This window comes from Mus musculus, chromosome 8, assembly GCF_000001635.26.
Source record: "Mus musculus strain C57BL/6J chromosome 8, GRCm38.p6 C57BL/6J".
In the NCBI taxonomy this organism is placed as follows: Eukaryota; Metazoa; Chordata; class Mammalia; order Rodentia; family Muridae; genus Mus; species Mus musculus.
The window spans coordinates 81,333,533-81,358,837 of record NC_000074.6 but is presented as its reverse complement, the minus strand read 5'-3'; the positions used below and the strand labels follow the sequence as shown (position 1 = coordinate 81,358,837).

At 41.1% G+C, this 25,305-nt stretch overlaps 2 protein-coding genes across 15 annotated transcripts in view; one reads left to right on the top strand and one right to left on the bottom strand.

Moving 5' to 3' along the window:
• The window catches only part of Inpp4b (inositol polyphosphate-4-phosphatase, type II), a 792,047-nt gene extending 775,475 nt beyond the window's left edge, over positions 1-16,572 (bottom strand). For 9 of the 13 annotated variants that reach the window (XM_017312729.2, XM_006530858.3, XM_006530854.3 and 6 more), the window contains exon 1: positions 16,041-16,572. The gene's annotated coding sequence lies outside the window, so the exon portion shown is untranslated. The remainder of the gene's footprint in view (positions 1-16,040) is intronic. The other 4 variants (NM_001297596.1, NM_001297593.1, NM_001024617.3 and 1 more) reach the window with 1 other exon arrangement.
• Gm51582 (predicted gene, 51582) lies at positions 16,185-24,879 on the top strand. 2 transcript variants are annotated; one of them, XM_030243908.1, is made up of 2 exons: positions 16,185-16,584; positions 24,245-24,879. In XM_030243908.1, the coding sequence occupies exons 1-2, from the start codon at positions 16,196-16,198 to the stop codon at positions 24,345-24,347; spliced, it is 492 nt and encodes a 163-aa protein (XP_030099768.1). In that variant the 5' UTR covers positions 16,185-16,195; the 3' UTR covers positions 24,348-24,879. The 2 variants fall into 2 exon arrangements, 1 of the variants encoding a protein (XP_030099768.1); XR_003947573.1 differs by lacking the exon at positions 16,185-16,584 and adding an exon at positions 19,863-19,983.
• Positions 24,880-25,305: the final 426 nt, after the last annotated feature.

Below are 25,305 nucleotides of genomic sequence, written 5' to 3'. Positions count from 1 at the left end.
TGATTTCTTTGCAAATATCTTCTTCAAGGATTGATTAGGGTGAAGGGAGAGTCTTCCTGTCCATTAATTCAGAGGACATGTACATACACATTCCCCTGTGTTTTCAATGAATGATGATAAGGAAAATTCAAATTCTTCTTATGTTTCCAGAAAGCTTTTTTTTTTCCTCCCAAGATTAAGCATCTGTGTTGAAGGATCTGCAAATGAACCTCACTAGTGAGCTCAGTAAACAGATCTGCAACGGTCATGCAATACAAGTTCACAACTGCCTTCCCTTGGAAGATGGAGGATCCCTCATAGGATCGATTGGCCCATGCTTATCCTAATGAAGACTTGCCACCTGAGGTTGCTCGTTTTTTCCAAATACATTGTTCTTGCAGTGTAGCTGAGTTCCCACGGTATCTGCACTATAAGTAACCGCAGCACAAATAAATCCTTAACAGCACTGGTGCCATCTGGAGTAAACAAAGCCTTCTTAAAACTAAAATATATTTTGTGCCCAATATGTATCTTCTAAGACAGCAGGAGGGGAAGACAACACAGAACATACAGTGGCTGTTCTGAATTTAGCCACCAACCTCAATAGAGAGCTTTAGCCAGTGCCTTTTATGGAAGTTAACATTTATTTCTACTTATGTGGAATGTTTGGAGCTGAAAATTCAGCAACTCATCGAGTTCTTAAGCGTGCCCAATGCTCATAAAATGAGCGTGTAAATAAAGCAGATTGGTTTCCAAAGCTCTAGTGGACAGCATAGCAGATGTTTCCTTCAACTATGATGGCTTTTTAGGCCATGAAACAAAATTTGGCCTAGAACGAACAAAGTGAATGATTAAAGGCTTCCAACTGCTGGACAATTTTTATGCTCATAATCACCAGAATCTCCAGAAATCAGGTGTGTCCTTGGCAGAGTGATTCCAGTCAAACTTCAACAAGCATTTTCACAACCTTAAGTAAAGCGATAATCCTACAGATGAGCATGGTTTTAGCCAGACTCCCTCTCAGACGGGAACAGTCACACTGTCAGTTCACGAACAGACAAAGCCTTCCCTACTTCCTGCCACCCTGGCTTCAAGCCTCGGGGGAGGTGAGAGTAGTGGGTAAGTACTTTCTTTCCCAATGATAGAAGTTCACTGAAGAAGACTGAACACTGAACTCTGAACTTTGTACACACTTCTGCTGCTGGACAACTGGAATTTTCCCAGAAGCCTCCATCTACCAGTTCCTTAGTCTGCACCTGGAACACGACAAGCTACTCTCTGTGTGTCAAGCCTCTCCCCTGAAAGGCGAGGGCAACAATACTTGAATCACACAACTGTGGGGAGGAGAAGAATCAGTATGTGACTCGGGATGTCAAACCAACACAAGTTGATATTATTTTCATCAAAATGAACTGTTTTGTGTGTCTTCATGAATATACATCCTTTTCCTTCTGTGTATCTCATCTTTCTATTGTTCTTTCTCATGACTGCTACAAAAGAGATGAAGAACCCTCCAAATTGCTCATCTACACCAAAACAAGATTTGGTCCTACCACTTTTATGCAAATACCTTGCAAGTTTTTGTCAAAGTTCACTGCCAACATGTGATGAGAATTTTACAACCTTGCCCAGGCTCTGATGCTCGGGCAATGAAAGTCCTGTAGGAAATCAGAGTATACTCAGAGCAATGTGCTAACTAAAATGCCTGATGACATAAGGTAGGCTTTGATCAAGTGCTATTGCCCTTTTCCCATTGCTGCTATTCTTTCTCTCTCCAGCTTCTGTAAACCCATACACATGATGGAGTGTACACATGCACACATAGACTCTTCCAGTGCCAAATTCTCCTGGAAATAGTAAGAATTTACTACTAAGTCAAGTTTATCTAGATCTTTATCTCTATTGTGAGACCAGCTGTGTGATTTTCCTTGACTTACTGTATAAAAAAAAAAAACCCTACTGTATTGATCATTCACTTATCAAAACTATATTAAGACTATTGTGTACAATGAGTCCTACTGGGCATGAGACCCAATGATTACCTGAAACTCAAAGTAAATGCACCAAAAGCAAATACAGACTCCAAATAAAGGAATGAAAAGTGTGATATTTAATTTCAGCATTGAATTGGATTGGCTAAAGGTATACCCAGGGCATTACCAAGGCACCTTTGGGTACTTCTGTGAGGGTTTTTCCAGAGATGAACTGGATATGAGTGTGATAATCCCATAAACACAGGTCCTGGACTGAAAAAAAGTTGTCCTATGTGCTGCACCAGGATTAAAAACATGTGTGTCAAAGCAAGCCGTTGTTCTTGATAGGATTTGCCCATGGAGCTTCTCTGCATCAGGCTTCACCTTAATAGCCCATACTGCTTGCCTGCAGAAACTTTATGATATCAAGTAATAACTTAAAGAATTGCCTCCTTCTTATCAAAAATCATGGGAATCTAGGGAATGTTTCTGAATACCCCATCATATTTTTCTGCCCAGAGAGGAGAGTCATCTACTACACTATTACTCATATCATAAATTTAATTTGAATGCCATCTAGGTTTAGCTAAGTTCTAAAATATGTTTTTGATGTTATTACTGAAATGCTGTAAAACCTTGCTGTCTTTATTTGTGGTTTTACCACAAGCCATCTCAGGTCATTTTTTTTAAGTATACAGGGAATAAATGATGAATAAATTAGTGTAAGTACATAAATAAAAATACCCAGTTTCTGACAGCAAAGGACGACAAGGCCAGCATGACTTCTCTAGAGTGATTGTTATTCATAGGATGTTCCAGTAGCACTACCCTGTCTCCATAAAGCTCTTTTCACCTGACCACAGGAGACTGTTGAAAGACTACAGCCTACCACTCTCCCTGCACTTTTCAAAAGTGTTTGGGGAGTTGTTACCCAACAATACCATTTGTCTGTGTCCCTCCTGCCTTTAACACTGGGGCACCTCAGAGCCTAGTGAATCAATCTGCTGTTCATCAGAAAATAGAATGTGGAAATAGACTCATAGTTAAGTCCTGCTGAACTGAGACTGAATTTTTACTAAGTGTTTACCAGCTTTATTCTAAATAATATTTGTGGACTAGTATGCTAGAAAAAACACGTATCAATATGAGTTTATCTTTTTTCTTTTTCTTTACATGTATGTGTATGTGTAATGCATGCACATGTAGATGCATGTGTGGGGTCGAGGCTTGGGGAGGCCGTAGGTTGACATTGGGTGTCTTCCTTGTTTGCTCTCAACTGTATATAAGGAGGCAGGGTCTCTCCCTTGAGCCCCAAACTCACTGATTCAGATTGTTTAACTAGCTACCTTGCTCTTTGTACATGAGAACCCAAATAAACATGTGATTTAAAACACTAGTGTGATATCTTTGGTTGAGAGCATCCTCGGTTCTTCTTGCACATTCTTCTCAGCATCACATCACCAAGACTTTCTGCCAGAGAATGTTAGACAAGTGGGAGAGAAACTCCCCTGAGGCTTTGGGAGGATTTTCTTCTCTGCTTCAAACACACAATAAAAGAATTCAAAAGAGAATGCAGAAAACAGAAAATGATTAGAAGCCAGTTAGAAACCATTCACTTGGCTTCACCTGGTGCTAGGTTCAATGACCTAGCCCATGGATGTTGGTAGATCCTGACCAGGCAACCCACCTGTGCAGAAGCTGTTGCAGTTATAAACAGACAGATAAACCTGATTCTTTTTCTTTTCTTTTATTTTTTTAATTAGGTATTTATTTCAGTTACATTTCCAATGCTATCCCAAAAGTCCCCCACCCACTCCCCCACCCTCCCACTCCCACTTCTTGGCCCTGGCGTTCCCCTGTACTGAGGCATATAAAGGATAAACCTGATTCTTGCACAGCGCCAAAGTTCATAACTCAGAATAGCAGCTCCCTAAACAATCCCCATCTCACAGAGCAGCTGTCCTTGAATAATGTGACTACAGGTGTAGGTATGATACAGGCATGAAGAGCCCTTGGAAAAAGTTCTTGCCTGAGACTAGCCCAAGCAGATGGAGTCCTCTAATCAGAGAGAAAGAAAATGGGGATGTTTCCTGGTGAGAAAACAAAGGCTTTCCTCCGTGTGTGATTTGAATATGCAAGTGATTTTCTACTCCAAGGTCAAAGGATCTGTGCTGGAATAGACAGTAAGGAGCACTTGAGTAACACTTAAACAAGTTGGAAATATTTCTGAGTAATTTTTGTTTTTAGAAACACTATAGCTAGTGGACACAAAAATTATAGCCCCAGGCAAGACAACCAACCCCACCACACATTTGCAACTAGCCAGAGTTGATTATCTTACAGGTAATTTTGTCAGATTTAATACAAGAAATAAAATCTCCCCTAAACAATATCTGTTGCAATTTATGTTGTTGTTAGACAAAATTGTATATATTTTTGGGCTGTATTGTAAGACCTAATTAGTTATCCCATTTAAAAAATTGGCCTATGATTGATATTATCATTTAAGTATATGTACTGAATGTACAGTAGTTTAAAGTAAAATAGTTTAAAATAAATATATGTTGAACTCAAGGTTGTAGCCTTCAGGTTTCCTTTAACTCTGTCCCTAATATCCTCCAGTACTGTGAGCCAGGGATATACAATACCACTAAAAACGCAATGAGAATAAATAGCTCAAAATGGCTAATCTCATTTGATTTTAAGCTAGTAGAGAGCACAAGCCAAGATCACAGGTCACGATCACAATGCCTGATGTCTTGGTAGTTCTGAAAGTGGAGCATAAAACGAGAAAACACTCAGGCGAATGGATGCTGTCTGCCCTCTGTCCTTAGACACAGCAGGAAGAGTTGCCAAAATCAGACTGTCAGTGAGATTTAGATAAGACTGAATCTTTAAACGGTGCCAATTCTCCTTAATCCCATTTATCCATTCAATAAGACTCAATTAAAATCTTAAAGTATATTGGATTACAAAATTATTCTAAAATTAATTTGGAAGAAAGATCAATGGAAGTGTCTTACGGACATTGAACAGGAGGAAGAAAAGTACTAAAAAAAAATGAGGTCTCAGATGTACAGGACATAAAGATATAAAAATCATTCAATGCTGGGTTGTATTCGTAAAGGAACTGAAAAAGCCACTAGAGTAAAATAAGTATAGGGGAACTGAAAGTCCACTAAAGGCAAATGTGGGAGCTTTTGCATGTGTGTGCACCTGTGGACTAAGGGAGTGTCTGCATGTGTACACCTGTGGACTAAGGGAGCGTCTGCATGTGTGCACCTGCGGACTAAGGGAGTGTCTGCATATGTGCACCTGCGAACTAAGGGAGTGTCTGCATGTGTGCACTTGCAGACTAAGGGGATGTTTGGTACCATCGATAAAAGCAAGACCAAATGGAGAATAAGTCATATTTAAAGACTACCATGATAAAAAAAAAACCCATTTTAGAGGAATTTCAACGGGTTGCATAGTTCATATTACCTGGAAAATGTTGACTATGTGAGAGACAAAAGCATTTACTAACTAGATATGAATAATTTTAAATCAACTTAGGCAAATCAGAAACTTCTTTGTTGGTTTGGAAAAAATACAGTTTCGTTCACAAAAACACCATGGGAAAAACAAGATATTCAGTTTAACCACAACCATATTTTCAACTGATATACACAAAGAAGATGCAAGTAACATAATTGGCCAAAGTCCAATATCACTCTATGAAAAAAAAACAGTTTGGTGAAAAGAAATTCAGGGTCTCAATGTACAGTCACACTAAACACGTGAATTAGCATCACATTATAACATGCAAATGAAAATAACAGCTACACAATATTCAATCTCACTCAGCAGAGCCTTGGAAAAGAAATATGTCACATAAAAGCCTAGATTATATTTCATTTTGTGTGTGCATGTGTATTTTCTGTGCATGTATATGTACCTATGTGTGCAAGTCTGCTCACCCATGCATGTACATGTAGAGGCCACGTTAGTCTTTGAAATGGGGTCTTGGGAAACCCAGAGCTTTTCATTTTGGTTCTGCTGGCTTGCCAAGGAGCAGCAGACTACCCCTGACTATGTCCCCTACCCATACGTGCTAGAGCTACAGGTGTGAGCCCAGACCCCTCTCTGAGTTTTGATATGGGTCCTGGGGATCCAAACTCAGGTATTCATGCTTGCTCAACAAGCATTTTGGTCAATGAGCCATCTTCCAAATTCTAAAGTCTAGATCTCAAACTAGAATCAACTTTAGTCATACATCCATTCTTGGGTAGGTGAGTTAACATCCTCCAAAGAACATTTCCTAACTTTTAAAATGGGAGAGGGGCTCTAGGAATAAATCTTCATGAAAGAATAATACATATGATGCCCTGATTCAGTTCCCAGCAGTAAATTAAAAACAACAACAGTTGAATCATAAGACCACCACCCTCTGTAGCTATCACACAGAGGGTGTATAACATGGACACTGACAATAGGACTTGTGCTATGAACAGCTTCTAGAGGATGTCAGTCCTGGCTTCCCTTGTTAAATCCATCCTCACCTTTAGAACTAACACATTTTTAATATCATTACTGCTGGTGAAATGATAACCGGTCTTCTTGTGACGATGCAAATAAACAAAGCAAATAAATGGAAGCCTTCTGGGAAACAATTTGATAGTGTGAGGGCTTTTAAAAAGTTTCACATTCTTTATTCAGTATGCTGTTTCTAGGAATTGCCCCTAGAATAATACAAAATAAGATCAAATAGAAAATATTTGCCACAATTTGATGACAACAAAATCATTGCCAATAATCTAAAATCTAAGAATTTCTATGACTATATAATAATTCCCTGATCTCTATCTCCCCTGTTCCACACACACACACTTGTGTGTGTGTGTGTGTGTGTGTGTGTGTGTGTGTGTGTGTGTGTGTGTGTGATGTGTATTCATATGTGCTGATGCTGATGCATGCCACAATGTACATGTGAGATTAGAGGATGGCCTAGAGTGTCTGCCCTCACCTTCCACCATTTTGGAGGCAGGGTCATATGGTAACTTTTCTGCTGTGTATGCCAGGCTAGCTGGACCAGGGTGTCCAGGGATTCAGTCTCTGCCTCCCATCTCCCCAGTAGTGTTGGGACTGTAGACATTTGCTCTATGTAGCTTGTATATGGGCTCCAGGCATACAAATCAGTCAGTCCTCGGTGTTGTACATCAAGCACCCTGACCTAGTGAGCCACTCCTTGACTTCTACATTCATGTTTTTTTCAGCTTGATGTGTTTGACAACCTGGGGAAAGTGGCCATCTTTGTTACTCACTGCTATGACCAGAACATAGCCTAGCAGAGTACCTTGCAGATAACAAGTGTCAATCAGTATCTAAGCTAGCTTGAAGGAGAGAATTTTAAATTAAAAACAAACAAAAGAAACACCCACAAATAGACTATAATCATTATAAGAGAATCATAGAAAATTATAGAAAGAACGATAAAATGCTAACAATGTTGATTTGGGTGATGTTTTCTGCCTCTTTAGACCTCACTTGTCCATTATTTATGTTAATGGAGCCTTACCACACTTTTAATCAGGAAAATAAATGAGTGGAAAAAATAGAGAAGTCAAATAGGGTAGAATGTCTCCATTATGTTCCGATCCACTATCCCAGCATCAGCATTCCTCTCTCACTGTTGCATAAGATACGAAGGAGACACACATAACCAAATAAAGGGAGAAAAAATGGGAGCACATCCCAGGCAAGGAATCATTTGTAAAGAACTATTTTATAGCTATACTTCCTTGGATATAATTTCTATAATTTGTTCCCACACTCCAAAGAGGCTAGAAAGTGCAGGAGACTAGAGATGAAGTTAAAATGGTCCTTACTGAACATCTATAGTATCTGGCTACAGGGAAGACAAGAATTCACTCGTCCTGAATGGACAACTATAGATTGGGCTTATGGGGTAGACAGGAGTCCAGTGAACTAGGCGTATGACCTTTGAACTTTTACATATAATAAAATATTTTTATTAATGCATCTCATAATTAGCAGCTTTGGTTGATGATTATTCCCCTTGATCTCCATTCCTACAATGCAGCGAACGTGATTGAAAAGCAGATCATCCAGAAAGGGAGACGATGCAGTTGCTCCATCCTGCTGCACTTATGAATGAACTGATTGCATCTGTTATGACTCATAATTTAATCATTCACCTACATAGAGTCAAGTCTACCATCAGGTTAACAAAAGAAATACTTTCAGTAACTCTTACCTGCATAAACACCAATAAACCATAAGTACAGCAGGGTTGGTCTAGTTTGCTCTCTTACCATCATAACACAGAGTGTGTTTGGGAATAATGGAAGCATTAACATTGTAATTTATTCTTCCTTCTTTTCCCCCTTCCTTCCTTCCTCCCTTCCTTCCTCCCTTCCTCCCTTCCTCCCTTCCTCCCTTCCTCCCTTCCTCCCTTCCTCCCTTCCTCCCTTCCTCCCTTCCTTCCTTCCTCCCTTCCTCTCTCCCTTTCTTCCTTCCTCCCTTCCTCCCTTCCTTTCTCCCTTCCTTCCTTCCTTCCTTCCTTCCTTCCTTCCTTCCTTCCTTCCTTCCTTCCTTCCTGTTGCTTTGTTGGTAGTGTTGCTTTTCATTTGTGTGGTTTTTTTATTTTAAGGAAGGTCCTTGCTGTGTATCCAGGGATGAATGCTAACTTATTATCCTCTCATCTCTATTTTCTTAGTGATGGAATTAAAGACATATACCACTATGGTCTACTCACTTGTAAAGTTTGTTTGTTTGTTTGTTTGTTTGTTGCACTGATGAGGTACTACAGGGAGGAGGCTCAGGGGAAGCAATGATAGTCTGTGTTTCCTAGGAAAAAAGTCAGAGTGTGTTGTGAAAGGGTTAAGATTCAAATGTGTGTATATAATGGGTGCCACAATGTCTGTTTTTGGATTGACCATATGTCTTTATTTTTGTCATGCTCATTTAATTTTTCCTTTCCTTCTCACTTGCCCAGTCATAAGCAAAATTCTGGCAATTAATTCCGAAGAGTTCTCCAGGTATGCAGACTTCACATAAAAGCAGCGTATGCTAAATCAAATCTTTAAAGTATTTCAAATAACAGATCTCCCAGATACAATTCTAAGGTTTATGTGCTTGTGGGTTTTAACTCAGTTAACTCCCACAATAAAAATAAATAGCTTAAAAGAAAAACTTTAAAAATGGATGCAGTGAAGATGGCCTAAGAGCTGCATACTGCCACCTGGTGGTGAGTGTCTATAATGCCAGCCTCCCTTGAACAGCTATCTGAGGAGGGAATGCTGTATTTTAAAACAACTTTACCAGAGGACAATGAGGAAACATATTTAACCTTAAGATTTCAGCAGAAAGAAAAAAAATCTATTGAAACAGAGGAAATCACAGATACCATTAAAAGCAACCTGTCTTATTAAGACACATCCAAGCAGATGAGTAAATATAAAAATCTTTAGATTTTGTTAATGAAGAGAGGAAAAGGTGTGTTTTAAGGTGGTGTGTGTGTATGTGGCAGTTGGAATTGAATCCATGGCTTTTCCTATGCTAGGCAGGGTGTTCTACCACTGGCCTATGTCACCAGCTAAGGTGGGCATATGTTTGTTCATTTGTTTCTTTTTTGACAGAATTCCCTGTTATCCACAGGGACCTTGGACCAACTGTGTAGCCAAGGACAGCCTTGAGCTCCTCCAGATCTTCCTTCCTCCATCTCCTGAGCGCTGGGATTACAGGTGTACAATATCACATAAAACTGACATTTTTGTACTGTGCTTCACCTAGTAATGTATTTTATAATGGATGCTAGAGAGATGGCTGAGTGAGTGCTTAGGAGCAAACACAGGACCAGAGTTCAGGTCTCAGCACACACTTGCCAAGACCATTGTCCCTGGAACCTCAACTCCAAAAGCAGAGGAGACAGTGGGAGCTTGGTGGCTTCAGCCTAGCCCAGAGAACGGCAGTGTTAGGTTCAAGAGGCACTCTCCCTTAAAGGAATACTCAGAGAAAGACAGGATAATAGACACTGGCTTCTGATCTTCATATTTAGAACTGAGTGTATTTATACACACACACACACACACACACACACACACACACACACACACCTAAAGCTTACAAAAATATTTTCAATAAAATTTTGTAAACTCTCAAAAATGCTTTTAAAAATATTTATCTGTAAGCAAGACACATCTAGGGAGTCTGTGATACAAAAGTGTTTGGAACAGCATTGGATGATATTAAATAATTATAAATGAGATTTTAATGCTTCCTTGAAAACTGCTGAAGTCTCAGCTCAAGCTCACAGGTTATAACCTTGGGTTAACATGCCACTGATTCTCAGTTTTCCTTTGCTTCCCTCAGGTTAAGTGACTTTTTAGGTACTAGAAAGCTTAGTCAACGGGTCACCCCTCTTGGCTTTTGTCTGGTAGAGCAACCAACAATGATTAAACAAGAACTACATTGAAAATTCTAAGAACAAGTTCTCTGTGGAGGACTTAGACAGCCTGGGAGGATGTGTGTTTAGTGTAATATTCTAGAAGGGCAGTCTTCCTGCCTCAGCCTCTCAAATTCTGGGAATGTATCATGCCTACTCAAGACCACCACTGTAACAGTAAATAAAAATTCTAGCTAGTTAGTTCATTGTATGGTACTGGAGACTTCCCAAGGTCTTCCTCAATCTAGACAAGTGCTTTACTGGGGACCTACATTTTCATCTCAAAAAGCTATCAGTAGGATATAGCTATATATAGTTGGATGGGTGTTAGATTTTCATTGTCGCTGTTGCTTGAGGGTTTTTTGTTGTTGTTGTATTTCATTTTTGTTTTTCATATGCTGAATTGCTTTATGTTAACTAGACCCAAGCTAGAATTCTCTGAAAGGAGGAAACCTTAATTGAGACAAAAAAAAATGCCTCCATAGGATCAGACTATACATAAATCTGTAGAGCATTTCCTTAGTTAGTGATTTTTGGGAGAGGGCACAGCCCATTGTGATTAGTGTCACCCCAGGGCTAGTAGTTGTGGGTTCTATAAGAAAGCAGGTTGAACAAGCTATGGGAAGCAAACCAAAATACAGCACCCCTCCATGGCCTCTGCATCAGCTCCTGCCTCCAGGTTCCTGTCCTGTTTAAGTTCCTGTCCTGACTTTCTTTTATGGTGAACAGAAATACAGAAGTGTAAGTCAAATAAACCCTTTTCTCCCCAACTTGCTCTTTTGGTCATTGTGTTTCACGGAAACAATAGAAAGCCAAACTAAAGCAATTCATTTGTCACAGTGATGGGATTGAATCCAGAGAGCTTCAGGTTCAAGGTACTAGTCTCACCGTGAAAGGTGTTTCTAGCTTTCATTCAGATAGAATTTTCATAGTGAATAATTCTGAAAGTTCTCTTTAAACTACAACCACTTAACCTTTAAAAACTCACTCTTTTGAGAAATAAAAAAATGTCACTTTCTTTCTGTGATATTTTAAATTAACACATAATATATAAATATATAAACAGTGTCTAGAAGTTTTCATTCCATTTCCTTTTGTACCTTGGAAGAAGTTTACCGTTGCTACTGTCACTTCAGTGATGTAATATCAACATGGCTTTAACACAGCCTGCATGTCCAGCACAACATCCCTAACATTGGAAAACATCAGAGAGAACCATTGAATAATTTCACTGTTAAGCCTGACAAATAGCTTTGTTGAAAATAAAAAGCCAAGTGAGTGGATAGATGGATACATAGATAGATAGATAGATAGATAGATAGATAGATAGATAGATAGATAGATAGATAGATAGATAGATAGATAGACAGAGAGAGATGGATACATAGATAAATGGACATTGATAGGTAAGCAGACTTATGATCGTTTAGATACTCAGATGGTAAATAGATGAATAGATAATTGATAGATAAATGATAGACAAAACTCCCTTTTAAAGTGTTATCTCCATCCCCATGAAAATTATTAATTTAAATAATTCCCAAAGGAAATTCCATCAAAGCCCTATGATTTGAGAAACTCACAATCTCCTTTACTCACTCAATTACCTCTCTGCATGGTCCCCAACATATCATCAGGGATCGTAGCAACAATAGCTGCATAGTGCAGAGCAGACTTACTCCAAATATGCCTCAAAAACAAGTTTGGAAAATATTACTTAAGAGTGCTGCACTGTGCTGTGATGATACCCACGGGTCAGCAAAATTACAGAAACAACTGGAAAGATGTAAACTCAAGATTCCACACCGCAGTCCATAGGCCTTGTGCAGATTGACTATACTAAGATACTCACAGGGTAGAAGATGTGAGCCCCCAGAGTGCCTTGGATAAAAGACAAGTCCTTCAACAGTCACAGACTGATTAGTCTGGGGTTTAGTCACAATCCATAAAACATCACAGCATGTCTTTTATGTGTGTATATGTATGTGTGCATGTATGGGTTTTATGTGAACCATGTGTATCTAGGTATCTGAGGAAGGTCATAAGAGGGCTTTAGATCCCCTGGGACAGGAATTAAAAGCCCTTGTGAGCTGACCAATGTAGATGCTGGGAATCAAACCTAAATCCTCGGAAAGGGCTGAGCCTTCTCTCCAGCCTTGCCATACGCATCTTAAAATCATTTTTATTGGCAGATGAAGCATTGAACACATAAAGAGGATAAACTGAGATATCCTGACTTCAATGAGACTCTGGGAGCTTCCTTATAAGTGTCCCACTACCCACGTATCGTTCTTAGGTATATACTACAACTAAGGTTTTAAAACACAAAGACTGCATGAATCTAACGTGCAAAAACTCAGTTATAGCATTGTTCTTTAGATGTATCTATTGAGAAATGTTTATGCTGAAACTGTGTATTGAACAGTTTGAATATCAAAATATGTGTGGGATCAGTGTCTGCTAAGGGTTCTCTAGCAGAGATTTCTAAGCAACATACAGAAAAAGAGAACAAAATAACATGGCTTTTGGAGTAAGTTCCTTAGGCCTTTAGAGAGAGAAATCAGTCACTTTAAAAGAATAAAAACACAGAATATAGAAAATACATGCTTTGAACCTGCGATTGCATGTTCCAATTGAAAAAGCTGTATGAATGACAAAGCGTTGACTCCATGCAGATTATAAAACATATGAGACTTGTTTCTCTAACTATTAGCACCACTGAGTGGAAAAAGCAAACATGGCAGATACTCAGTAAGCATTTTCCTTACTAATTACAACTTTCTCCTGTTTGGACTTTGTGTTTTCAGATGCTGGATGCTTACCTGAGACTGATGTCTACTTGGTTGCTAAGAGATAAGATGGGTTGGCAGGTATTCCTGTCTTTCATGGATGCCTTCTAGGATTTTGCCTGAAGGCCTTGGATGTTACCCACTGCCCATGTGGGGACCAGCCTGACTAGGAACTAGAAGGCAGTGCAAGGTTTCAGAAGAGAAATCAGAAACTTTACATTTGCATGCTGTAGAACAAATAGCTGGCTTCTCCAGCGTTTAATTTCACTTTGCATTTCAGAAAACTAAAGTGTGATTGCATCATCTTCTAACCAAAGCTGGCTGACCTGTCTACAGTACTAGGGCCAGATAGTATTTTGACAGAAGAATCTTGTAAGATTTAAAGTCATTCGATTGACTTGCATCCTCAGAGTGGAGCTGAGGCCAATATTCTAAGAGTACCTTCTGCCCAGAACACTGATGATTCTTTATATGTTTTGAGGGTCAAGACTCAGTTTATCAAGCTGTTCTCACTTTGTCAGAACAGAGCCCCGTATCAAACACCCTATTGGCCATCAGTTTATCACAAATAAATACCGGTTTACCTCATCCGTGAGAATACAATTTAGAATGATAAAAACCAATCAGAAAATGTTTCCCAATGACACAGAGCTTGTAGCCTCATCACAATCACGTTTCATAACCTTTCAAGGACAATCTCTTAAGTCACTATTGAAAGAAACTCACAGAAAAAAAAACATTCTATATTTTCTATTTTTTCTTTTAATGAAAATAGTTTTTTCATACATAGTATTCTGATTGCATTTTGCCTTCCTCAACTCCTAAGATATCCCCCCACCTCCTCCCACCTGAATCCACACCCCTTCTGTCTCTCATTAGAAAACAGGCATCTAAAGAAAAATAATAAAATAAAATAGGACAAGACAAAAACCAAAAATAGAAGAAGAAAAAGAGCCCCCCCCCAAAAAAAACCCACAAAACATACACAAGGCTCAGAGACACATATTCTCTCACATACACAGGACTCTCATAAAACGCCCCCTTTTTCCTTCCTTCCTTTATTTCCTTCTTTCTTTCTTTCTCTCCTTTATTTTTCTGCAGAAGCATTTTAACTTAGTGCAACTCCTACAGGTTTGAGTTTAAGGCCCATGTGCTGAGCCCAGAGGCACTGATCAATTACTGTGATTTCATGTCAATGTTTCCCTGGAGTATATCCCAAAGAACATGAGCTAATGTATTTCCTCCCACACCGAGTAAGCTGACAGTACCCACTTGTCCAAACCTCTCCTAACTCTACCTTTAACACAGCATCAGGCAGCCACTCTCTTGCTGAGTCTCTGAACCAAGTCAGATTGATAACATTCTGATTCCAGAACTCACTAAGAAAATTTCTGTGCGAACAAGTCCTCTAAATGTAGATGTACACCTATAAAAGGGGCCACCTAGTGCCCATCATAGGAGAGATGAACTCATCCCTGTCTTCTGCTCTTTCATGTATTTTATAGAGCTACACCTTTATAAATAACTTCTTTCAGACTGAAGGGAAATGTAAGCAAAATGTAATACCCACATAATGACCTCAAATGTCATTTTGGAAAGAGCAAGGAAGCCAGAATCAGGAGAAAGAAAAACATAAAGTAAGATGAACAAAGAAGACATTCTACATCATTTAGACCAGCGTGACTGAATGTCCCGCAGGGTTTCCCTGGTAAGTTGACGCTGCAGGAACCACATAATCAACTGAGCATCCTTTCCCTTAACAAACCTCGGTCCCCTAACAGCACTGCTGCCTCTCTCTCCTCTGGGGTTTTTCCAATAAGTTTTGTGTGGCTGCAACTATCTCATCAATATGCACATCCCTACCTATAAAGCTTCTGTCTCCAAACAGAAACCTCTGGGTGTCCTCTGGGGCAGAAACCACCTCCCCTGAGGGAAGCAAAATCAAAGGTGGAGAGGGGCAAACACCGGTGCCTCTGGTTCTCGCATCACCTAGAGCTAGCCAGTTGCAAGCCTGAAAGTCCATACTAGCAGCAGGCTCCTGGGTTTGCTCAGGACCCTTGTCCTGCTAGAGGGGCCAGATAAGCTCAAGTAGGCTGTAGTGCAAATTTGAGACTCCAGAGGAGCCTCTCATCACCCACTCTTACTTTGAAGCCCTGATTTTCTAACTCTTTCTTGACTTCTCTTTGGGGTAGGTAGAACATGAAGGTAGCCTAGGGGTAACAGGCCTGACTTGGGGGGGTGGTGTTGGGGGGACGGAGAGGGCAGGAGTTGCTGAAGGTGGGGCTGGAGATAGCCATGAAAAGAGAGCTCTTTAGGCAACTGCAACCCCAGCATGCCTTCCTTGTTCTAAGGACCAGGACCACTTCCTCTGAAGCAGGAGACAGCCAGTGACTGGGACTAGGGTTGAGAAGCAGTCCCTAAGCACTCCAGGTCGCTGCAGCACCTTTTAAGAACAGCTCAAAGGGACCATAAGCTGGGCCAGAACTCAGTGTCACCTGGGAGTTGGAACTCATATGTGTGTGCGTGTGTGTGTGTGTGTGTGTGTGTGTGTGTGTGTGTGTGTGTGGTGTTCACCCCAGACCAAGCGAGCTCCACTAGACAGTAATCAGGGTCACAGGGGTACCACCAGCAGCCAGGGTCCCTGGGAAGCAAGGCTGAAGGGACGATCTTGGCTGCAAGCTGGGAAACTTGATAAGAAACACACCAGCTGTCTCTCAGGCAGGACGTACTCCCCACCACCACCACCCTGAACTGTCCGATGCGCACGACTACAGCCTATGGATTCACCCATCCTCACCCTCCGCACCCTGCAAAATTCCCTCCCGAGCCCCAGGATCCCAGGCAGGATGTTACCTCTTGCAGAGGCTGAGTAGGGGGCGATAGCAGCGGCAGACACTTTTCAGGATGACTTTCCTGCGTTCTCCAGTGAAAGCGTGTGCGCCCAAGCAGAAGCTGTAACCTGCTATTTATAGCGGCGAGCTCAGCACCCGGGGCTGGGAACCCGGAGGATGGTAGCGTGCAGGGCGCGGGCCGAGCCTCCCCGCTCCCCGCTCCCTGCTCTGGGCTGGCAGCTCACGCTCCGCCCGCCGCCCCGCAGCGCGCGCCCGGGAGAAGTTGCTCCTCGCCCGCAGCTCACACGCCCCCTGGCACTGTCGCCACGTCCCCACCCCCAACGCCCTGCCTCTCTTCCTCCTCGTCTTAGGCTCACTCCCTCGGAGCGGTCTCCTCCCAATGTCACCAACCAGCCACCAAAGAGGAACAGCAGCAGTCTCGCAACTGGTGCAGCTCGCCTCCCTGCCACAGATGGAGTTGGTGGCCCGACCGCACAGCTCGAAATGACCACAACACGCTGCTTCTGTTTACTGACACCCACCACTCAGACTCTGCTGTCTCTGGGGTCAGCTGCCAATCCTGGGGTGCGGGATCACAGGGGCGAAGCGCGCGGGGCGGGGGGGGGGGGGGGCAAGGCAATCACAATGCGACCCGGACAGGAGAAGAGACTGCAGAAGGCGGAAATGTAAAAGGATGTGAGAAGGTAGCTCAGACTAGTCCCCACTGACTGTCCCTGGGAGGAGGATTGGGCGTTAGAGGAGTGTGAAGCGCTGTCCCACGTTCTGGTGACTTCTGCGTGTCACGGTCCTGAGAACTGCTTCTCCCTTGCCAGTGTTTTCCCCTAGACCCAGACTGAGCAGACCTGGGCACAGGGGCAGCCCACAGCCACTCCCCACCTTGCAGAGTGCCTAAGTGTTCCCAACCACCAGGCTCATGCCTTTGACAGCCTGGTTGTGTGGAGACAATCCGCCCTCGGTGTGTTTGAGGTGTCAGAAAATTTTGGTGTGTAATCACGCTGTCTGGAAAGAGACTGAAACTCCCCCACTTCCTCGCGAACAAACCCGAGGGGTGAGGGGTAGTCTGGATAGTCCGGCCTGTGGGGGTGGGGCAAATGACTCTCTCCATCTGCGCCTTACAGGTGCCACCTGGCGGCTTTCCTAGAGAGGTTTTGTCCACTCTGCTCAGAGGTAATTCTTCTCAGAGCTTACCCACAAAGGCACACTAGTCCTTTTTCTTCCTTGCAACCCTTTAAACTGGCACTCTAAATAAAGTAAAAACGCGTGTACACAAGTGTGACATTTGTCACACAAAGAGCCTGGAATCTTAAAGTCAGTGAAATCAATTTGGGTTAAGGCAGTGCTTAACAGTATTACAGTATTACAAAATGGGAAGCTGTGTCTGCCCCCAGCTGTCACCCCTGCTGTCACTGCCTGAATCGAGACATCCATTTACTTCCCAAGTATTTGCTACTAGATATTATCTTTGTTGATGAGGGCAGGGAGTTTGATGGTTTAAATTTATGTGTGTGGGGGCGGGGTGCTAGTGGTGGTGTGAGGGTGTCTTTGGTTGGTTCCGTTGGTTGATTGGGTTGGTTGGTTGGTTGGTTGGTTGGTTGGTTTGGGTTGGTTGGTGGCTGAGTTGGTTAGTGGGTGGGTAATTGAGTGGGTGGGTGGATTGGTTAGGTTGCTTGTTTGATAGGTTGGTTGAGTTGGTTAAGTTGGTTGGTTAGCTGGTTTGGATGGTTAGTTTGGTTAGTTGATTGGTTTGGTTGGTTGCTTGGTTTGGCTGGTTGGTAAGTTGTTAGGATTGATTCCTTTGGTCAGTTAGCTAGCTTGAATGATTAGTTTGTTTGGCTAGTGGGTTAGTTTAGTTGGTTGGGTTGGTTAGTTGGCTGATAGGTTGGTTGAATTAGTTCTGTTGGTCGGTTGTCTGGTTTGGTTGGTTAGTTCATTTGATTAGTTTGTTAGTTGGTTAGTTCATTGGTTGGTTGATTGATTGGTTGGTTTGGTTGGCTAGTTGACTGGTTTAGTTGATTGATTGGTTTGGGTTGGCTAGTTGCTTGGTTGGATTTGTTTGGTTGGGTTGGTTAGTTTGGTTTGGTTTGGTTAGATGTTTGCTTAGTTTGGTTTTCAGATACTTTCTTTAGCCTCTACACTCCCAGAGCTTGGAGTAGTATTGAATACACCATGGCTCCAACAAGTGCTTAGAGACTGACTCAAAACCCTGTGGGTTAGAAGCTGGGTTGCCTTCCTCTCACCCTAGTCCCCAAAGTCCTCCCTTGCTTTCTCTCCAATTCATTTCTGTTCTGCTCAGCCATTATGTCATCATAGGTGAACTGAAGGGGGAAAAGTGGGATTTTGAGGACCAACTTGTCCATTAGACCCTGTCACTCTTGAGGTGTTGGCTATGCACCTGTAACATGCAGTTGCCAGCCATCTTCATGCAATCTACTGGAAAAAATGGTGCAGATCATCTGCTGGCAGAAGTTCAGCCCAGAAAAATACACAGAATGGAAGACAATGAAACCGGAGCTCCAGAGCTTCACCTCACTAGGACTTATGCATCTGTTCCCTGGCCTCAGAGGAAAAAAAAATAGTGCAAAAGGAAGATGGAGCTCTTAGACAATGAGGTTAGATGCTGCCATAGAAGCATCAGAATCAGAAAATTGTTCCCTCTAAAATAGAGTTGTCAAGCAGAGTTACTGACTGGACAGGAACACTCAAAGTAAGGCGCCCCTCAAAAGCCCCAGTGTGATTAAAATTCAGACACAGGTCATTCTGACCAATCTCCTTCACAGAAGGATGTGGCATATATATGTAACTCAACTGGAAAGTTTAAAATAAAAGGAGGGGAGTGCTCTATCAGACCTGTGTACCACACAGCATTATAGAGATTTCCATCAGCCTGCTATGTACCTATTTTGGTTATTTGCTGTTACTTCCCCTGCTTAGGTCTGGAAGATGCCAGTGCTTCTGTGGCTTAAATTCATTCAACCTCTGCTTTCACAGCCCTGGAGTTTCAGCCACTTCTGCTGCTGAAATGAAACTCCATTTGCCAGGGAAGGACAGAATAGTTTCTCATTTCCTTTTGATATACCTTTATAGAGTCAAAAGTTAAAGGTGACTCCCAAGAGTTAGCATGCTCTCTAAAGCAATAAAATCAAGCCAGCGGCCATGAGTCTGGTATCACACCTCCTATGCAATAAGGTAGTTTGCTCACTTTCCATACATATATTCATTATCTTTAGAGAGGCCATCTGTGAGCATCTCTACTCTAACAATTTTTTGCCATTCAAAATTTCTTCTGAAATGTGTGGTATGGGACTTTGTCCTTAACCATAATTATCCATTCATGTTTATGATACTCAGCAAAGCAAGTCTTTGGTTTTGCCCATTTTTTTTCTCTTGTATGGAAAAGAAATTCTTTACTCATACCTTTAATCATATCCTGATTATAGTTTACCCTCTCTCTACTCCTCTCAGCTCTTCCCCACTGTATCCACTCCCTTTCTGTCTTTCATTAGGAAAGATAGACTTCTAAGAGACAACCACCAAACATTACAAAATAAAATACAATAAGATGAAGAAAAAACTACCATATCAAACTTGGACACAGCAACCCAACAGAAGGAAAAGAGTCCCAAGAGCAGGTACCAGAGTCAGAGACTCACTCATTATCACAGTAACATGTCCCATAAAAATACTAAGTTAATAGCTATAGTATACATGCAAAAGACCTATTGCAGGCCCTATGCTTGCTGCTTCAGTCTCTGTGAGCTCATGTGTGCCTTACTTGGTTCATTCCAAGGGCCTTTTCTCCTGGTGTCCTCCATGTTCTCTGCCTCTGAGGGAAGGGATTTGATGGAGACCTCCAACGTAGACACTCTCTCTGCATAATGTCTGGCTGTGGCTCTCTGCATTCATTCCCATATGCTGTCAGATGAAGCCTCTCTGATGATGACTGGGTAAGACATTTATCTACAAGTATATCATTAGAAATCATTTTATTGATTTTTTCCAGTAATATTTTAATTTACCCCAGATCTCTTCACTATCTAGTTTTTGGTTCTTGGTCACTTGAACTGTGTTGGGCATGGGTTCCTTTTCGTGAAGTGGGTCACAGATCAGATCACACATTGATAGGCTACTAGGCAGGACAGATTATAGGTCAGGAGTTCTGTGGCTGGATTGGTGTTCATATTTCTCTTTCAGTAGCCTGCAGAGCACTCTTCCATGCTAAAGAGACTAGAGCATACAAGTGAGGGTTCCAGATATACACCAGCTTGACTTTTCCATGTTCAATGAGTTGTGTGGGTGTTGTCCTCAGCAATGGGGCCCTGCTGTCACTTGGTGGAAAGCAGCCTTTTGTCTTAGCAATAGCTCGGGATGTTTGGTGATTTCCATGGGAACCCCTTAGCCAATAGCTTAATTGCATGCACTCTGATCCCACCAACGAAAGCTTTGCCTGGCTGTAAAAGGTGGTCAGTTGAGATTCCACACTGCCCATTTCCAGGAGTACTCATTAGGATCATCTTCATAGTCTAGGAAGTTTCACTGCACTCATGTTCACACCATCCCCACAAAGCCCCTCCCCAATCCCAGTCATCTCTCTTCAAATTCTCTCCCTCCACCCCACACCCTGCCACCTGATCCCCAGCCACCTGCACCCAACCCCACCTGGTTCCAATCTGCCCTTAATATCTGTTCTATTTCTTCTCCTATCGAGATTCGGGTATAGAGAGAATAAGCACTGTCTGCCAATAGAAAAGCTGATGGCCAATGAGCTGGGGGCAGGAAATGGGATTCTGGTAGACATCGAGAGAATAAAAGGAGAATTGGGGAAAGATTTGAGAGAGCTGAGATGGACTAGTCAGGGAGACAGAACTAAATTAGCAGAAAGCAGCTGAAAACTCAGGAAGATGCTAAGGGGGATGATGAGAGAGATGTGAAGAAAGAAGCAGGCCAGGACTGAAGAAGAGGTAACTAACTACATGGTACGTATAAAGTTGTTTAAATAGATTAAATAAGTTAGGAACTAGGCAGAGAATGAGTCAAAACCTTGTAGCTTAGGCAATTGATAATAAATAATTAACCTCAAAGTTGTCATTCCTAGAGCAAGAGCTGGAAAGGAAAAATGTATTTTAAAATTCTTTTAACATCCATGCACCACCTGCTAGTGTTTTCCTCTTTACCTGACTTCTCTGAGTCTATAAATTATAGCTTGGTTATCATTTTCTTAATGGCTAATATCCCTTATAAGTGAATACATACCATATTTATCTTTCTGTATTTGGTATTCCTCACTCAGGATAATTTTTTCTAGTTCCACCCACTTTCCTGCAAATTTCATGATGCCATTGTTTTTAACAGTTAAGTAATAACTCCATTATGTAAATGTACATTTTCGTATCCATTTTTCTCTTGGGGGACATCTAACCTGTTTCCAGTTTCTAGTTGTTATGAATAAAGCTGCAATGAATATGGTTTAGCAAGTGTCCTTATGTGTGGTAGGATAAAACATCCTTTGGGTATATGCCCAAGACTGGTATATCAGGGTCTTGAAGTAGATCAATTCCCAACTTTCTCAGGAACTGCCATATTGATTTCCCTTTTGGTTATATAAGAGTTTGCACTCCCATCAGAAGTGACGGAGTGTTCCCCTGACTCCACACCTTCACCAGCATGAGCTATCAGTGATATATGTTATTGACAGGCATAAGATGGAATCCATCTTTCTATTTGCATTTTCCCAAGGGCTAAGGATATTGAACATTTCTTTAAATGTTTTTTTGGCCTTTTGAGATTCCTCTACTGAGAATTTTCTGTTTAGATCTTTACCCCATTTTTAATTGCATTATTTGATTTTTTCAATATCTAGGGTTTTTTTTTAGTTCTTTGTATATTCTAAATAATTAATCTTTATATGAGTAAAATCTTTTCCTATTCTGTGGGCTGCCTCTTTGTCCAATTTGACCAAGACTGCCTTTCAGTCTTATGAGATGCCATTTATTAACTGTTTATCTTAATGTTTTCTGTGTTCTGTTGAGAAAGTCTTCACCTATACCAATGCATTCAAGGATATTCCCCACTTCCTCCCCTATGAGGTTCAGTGTATCTGGTTTTGTGTTAAAGTCTTTGATCAACTTAGACTTGAGTTTGACTCAGGGTGATAAGTGTGGATCTATTTGCATTCTTCTTCATGAAGAGTGCCAGTTTGACCAGCACCATTTGATAAAGATGCTGTCTTTTTGTAATGTGTGTTTCTGGCTTCATTATCAAAAATCAGAGTTCATATGTGTGTGGATATATATCTGGGTCTTCAATTCAACTCCACTGATCAACATGTCTATTTTTATGCCAATACCATGTGACCTTTAGTACTATGGCTTTGTAATACAACTTAAAATCTACAACCTGCAGCAATTCCTTTGTTGTTCAGGATTGTTTTAGCTATTCTGGGTTTTTGTTTTGTTTTGTTTTGCCTTATGAAGTTGAAAATTGTCCTCTTAAAATCTATAAAGGCTATTGGAATTTTGATCAGAATTGCACTGAATCTGTGGATTACTTTTGGTAGGATGGCCATTTCTATTATGTTAATACTACCAATCCATGAGCATGGATGATCTTTCTATCTTCTGACATCTTCAGTTTCTTTCTTCAAACACTTGACATTTTTGTCATATGTGTCTTTCACTTGTTTTGTTAGAATTACTTCAAGATATTTTATATTATTTGTGATTATTATGAAAAGTTTTGTTTCCCTGATTTCTTTCTTGATCCATTTGTCATTTGTATATAGGAGTGGTTTTGCCCAGTTTTTTAAAAAGTTAACATTGTAAATTAAATTTTGTTATTTGTATACTTACATACTCTTATGTATGTGTATTTAAGTTAAAAGCAATATTATTAGAGATTTAAAATTTTCCTGACTTAGGCAAAGAGGGTGAATTATTCTGAAATAAGTTAACTATCTCATGGATGCCAAGAACAGAATGAAGCTAGGCTTTGGTAAACTGAAAACAAATATTCCATAGGAACTTCCCTCCTACTTCATTCTCTGCTTCAATACTACCCCCTTCTATTTTTCCACAAAGTTTCTTTGCTTCTTGATATGCATTGCTATGTGGTTACTATTGCCCCTTGAAACTCATGACTTATGGACCAATTGCCAATTCACACTGAAGCACTATGATTGCCACAGTCACCAAACCCTAATCCAGTTAGCCAAGGATAGTAGTCATGTTACCATGTCAAGCAATGACAATAGCAATGAGATGGATAGGAGCCGCAGACTGGATTAGGAGGAAAGGCATGTGAATTACCCAATGAGAGGAGGACCAGGGTTTGTTCCTCTGCTATTAGCTACTCTTCCTTCTGCTTTCTTGAATACTGTCACAACAGGAAGTAAGAAGCGAAGAAGAGCAGCCCAAGGAGTGTCAGGGTCCCTGAGTGCAAGTGCATCTGCTTGCCTGAGCAAGGAGTAAGATAGAATGCTTCTTACTGACAACAGTGGCCCTAGGGTGACTTGTCCCAGGAGAAATCTCATTTTGTAATCCCCTGATGTGGGACTCCCTCCTGGGTAAGCTTGAAGAAGAAATTAGAATTTTTACAGAGAGTTTACTTTTTTCTTTTCCATGGCAAATTAGATAAGAGATGTTTTTAAAATGAAGCGTGTGTAATATAATTTTACATTTATTGAAGATAAATATTCTGCTCTTACTTTGCATAATATTTTCTAGAATAGCATGTAAATTATATATTTCAAATTCAACCATATTTCAAATATAATTGGATGGTAGATACTAATATTCTTATGGTCATAAACACATTTGGGAATTTGAAGAGATCTGTAGACTTATTCTCCAGAGGGCAAAACATAGCTGACCTCTGAGCATGTACTCACCTTGACAGTGGGGTAATAGTTGGTATATTTATTTGAGTTATAGAATTGTGGGTTCTATGTTGATTTTTATCTTCTCTCAATCATCCCCACTTGAATGGGAAAGAAACAAAAGACAACTTGAACAAAGCATTCAAAATGCTAGCAAGTATATGTGTGACTGTGTGAGAACCAATCCAAGCATGCTCCATTGCAGCAGGGATGTCATAACTAACTATGTGCGAAGCGGTTCCTGGCCACAGCACTCTGAAGTATAAAGAAGGACAGAACACTGCCATCCCAGGGAGATAGAAACTGTATGCAAGATGGCTATCTTTGTTTTCTAGGGCTGCTCCAAGACAACACAAAACTGGATGGATTAAACACGGGAACACTTCTTTCAGAGTTCTAGACAATGCAACTCCAAGATCAAGGAATCTGAAGCCTTGATTTGTTTGGTACGTCTCCTTGGCTTGTAGATGCCACTTCTCTGGGCATCTTTCATGGAATCTTATGCTTTAATTTCTTCTTCTTAAATGACACCAATCATATGAACTAAAAGACCTCTTGAATGATCTCCTTTTTCCCCAGTAACCCTGATGAAGGCACTATTTTTGAATAGTCTTAGCTCCTGAGAATCAGGGAAAAGAACACAGTTCATCCAAATCTGTAAACACAGCACTGAACTTCAGAGTCAAAGAAATATAATATGAATCCTGCCTTATGTGATTAAAACCCTGGAGATCAAAGCCCAGTTTCCTCCCTTTTTGAAAATTTTAGTCTTCAAGGAGAACCTGAATATGTAACTGTGTGCAAGATGAAAACCTGTATACTGTGTACTTACCTGAATCCTCCAGAGCTTAGATCACTATGTCTGTGTGTTGCCTAGGTGATGAGGGAAGCTTGAAGCTAAGGACACTAGGAGGTTTGAGCATCAGTTAGAAGAGAAATCCAATGTGGTAGAAAAGTCCCAAGAGGGCCTTTAAGAGAAATCATTATGTTACATATCAATTAAAATGTGGCTCAGCCAGGTGTGGTGGTGCGCACTCTGAATGGCTCTGCTTGCTTGGGAGGCAGGGGCAGGTGGATCTCTGGGTTTGAGGCCACCCTAGTCTACAGAGAGTTTCAGGACAACCAATACTACATAGAGAAAACTTGCCTCAAAAAAAATCATTAAAAAATAAAACAAAACAAAACTTGTGGCCCATCTGCTGGTGCCAGCAATGACCTCAGAATGGCCTGTGGCTACATTAGAGCCATGCCGCACTTCATTCAAACATATGTAAAATCAGCTCTTCAGAAAACCACAGGAGATACCATCACCAGACAGGGATATCCCCAGTGTCACAATGCTTTAGAAATATTCCCTGAACACTCCTTAAGCTATTCTTGAGTTGAGGAAGCAGAA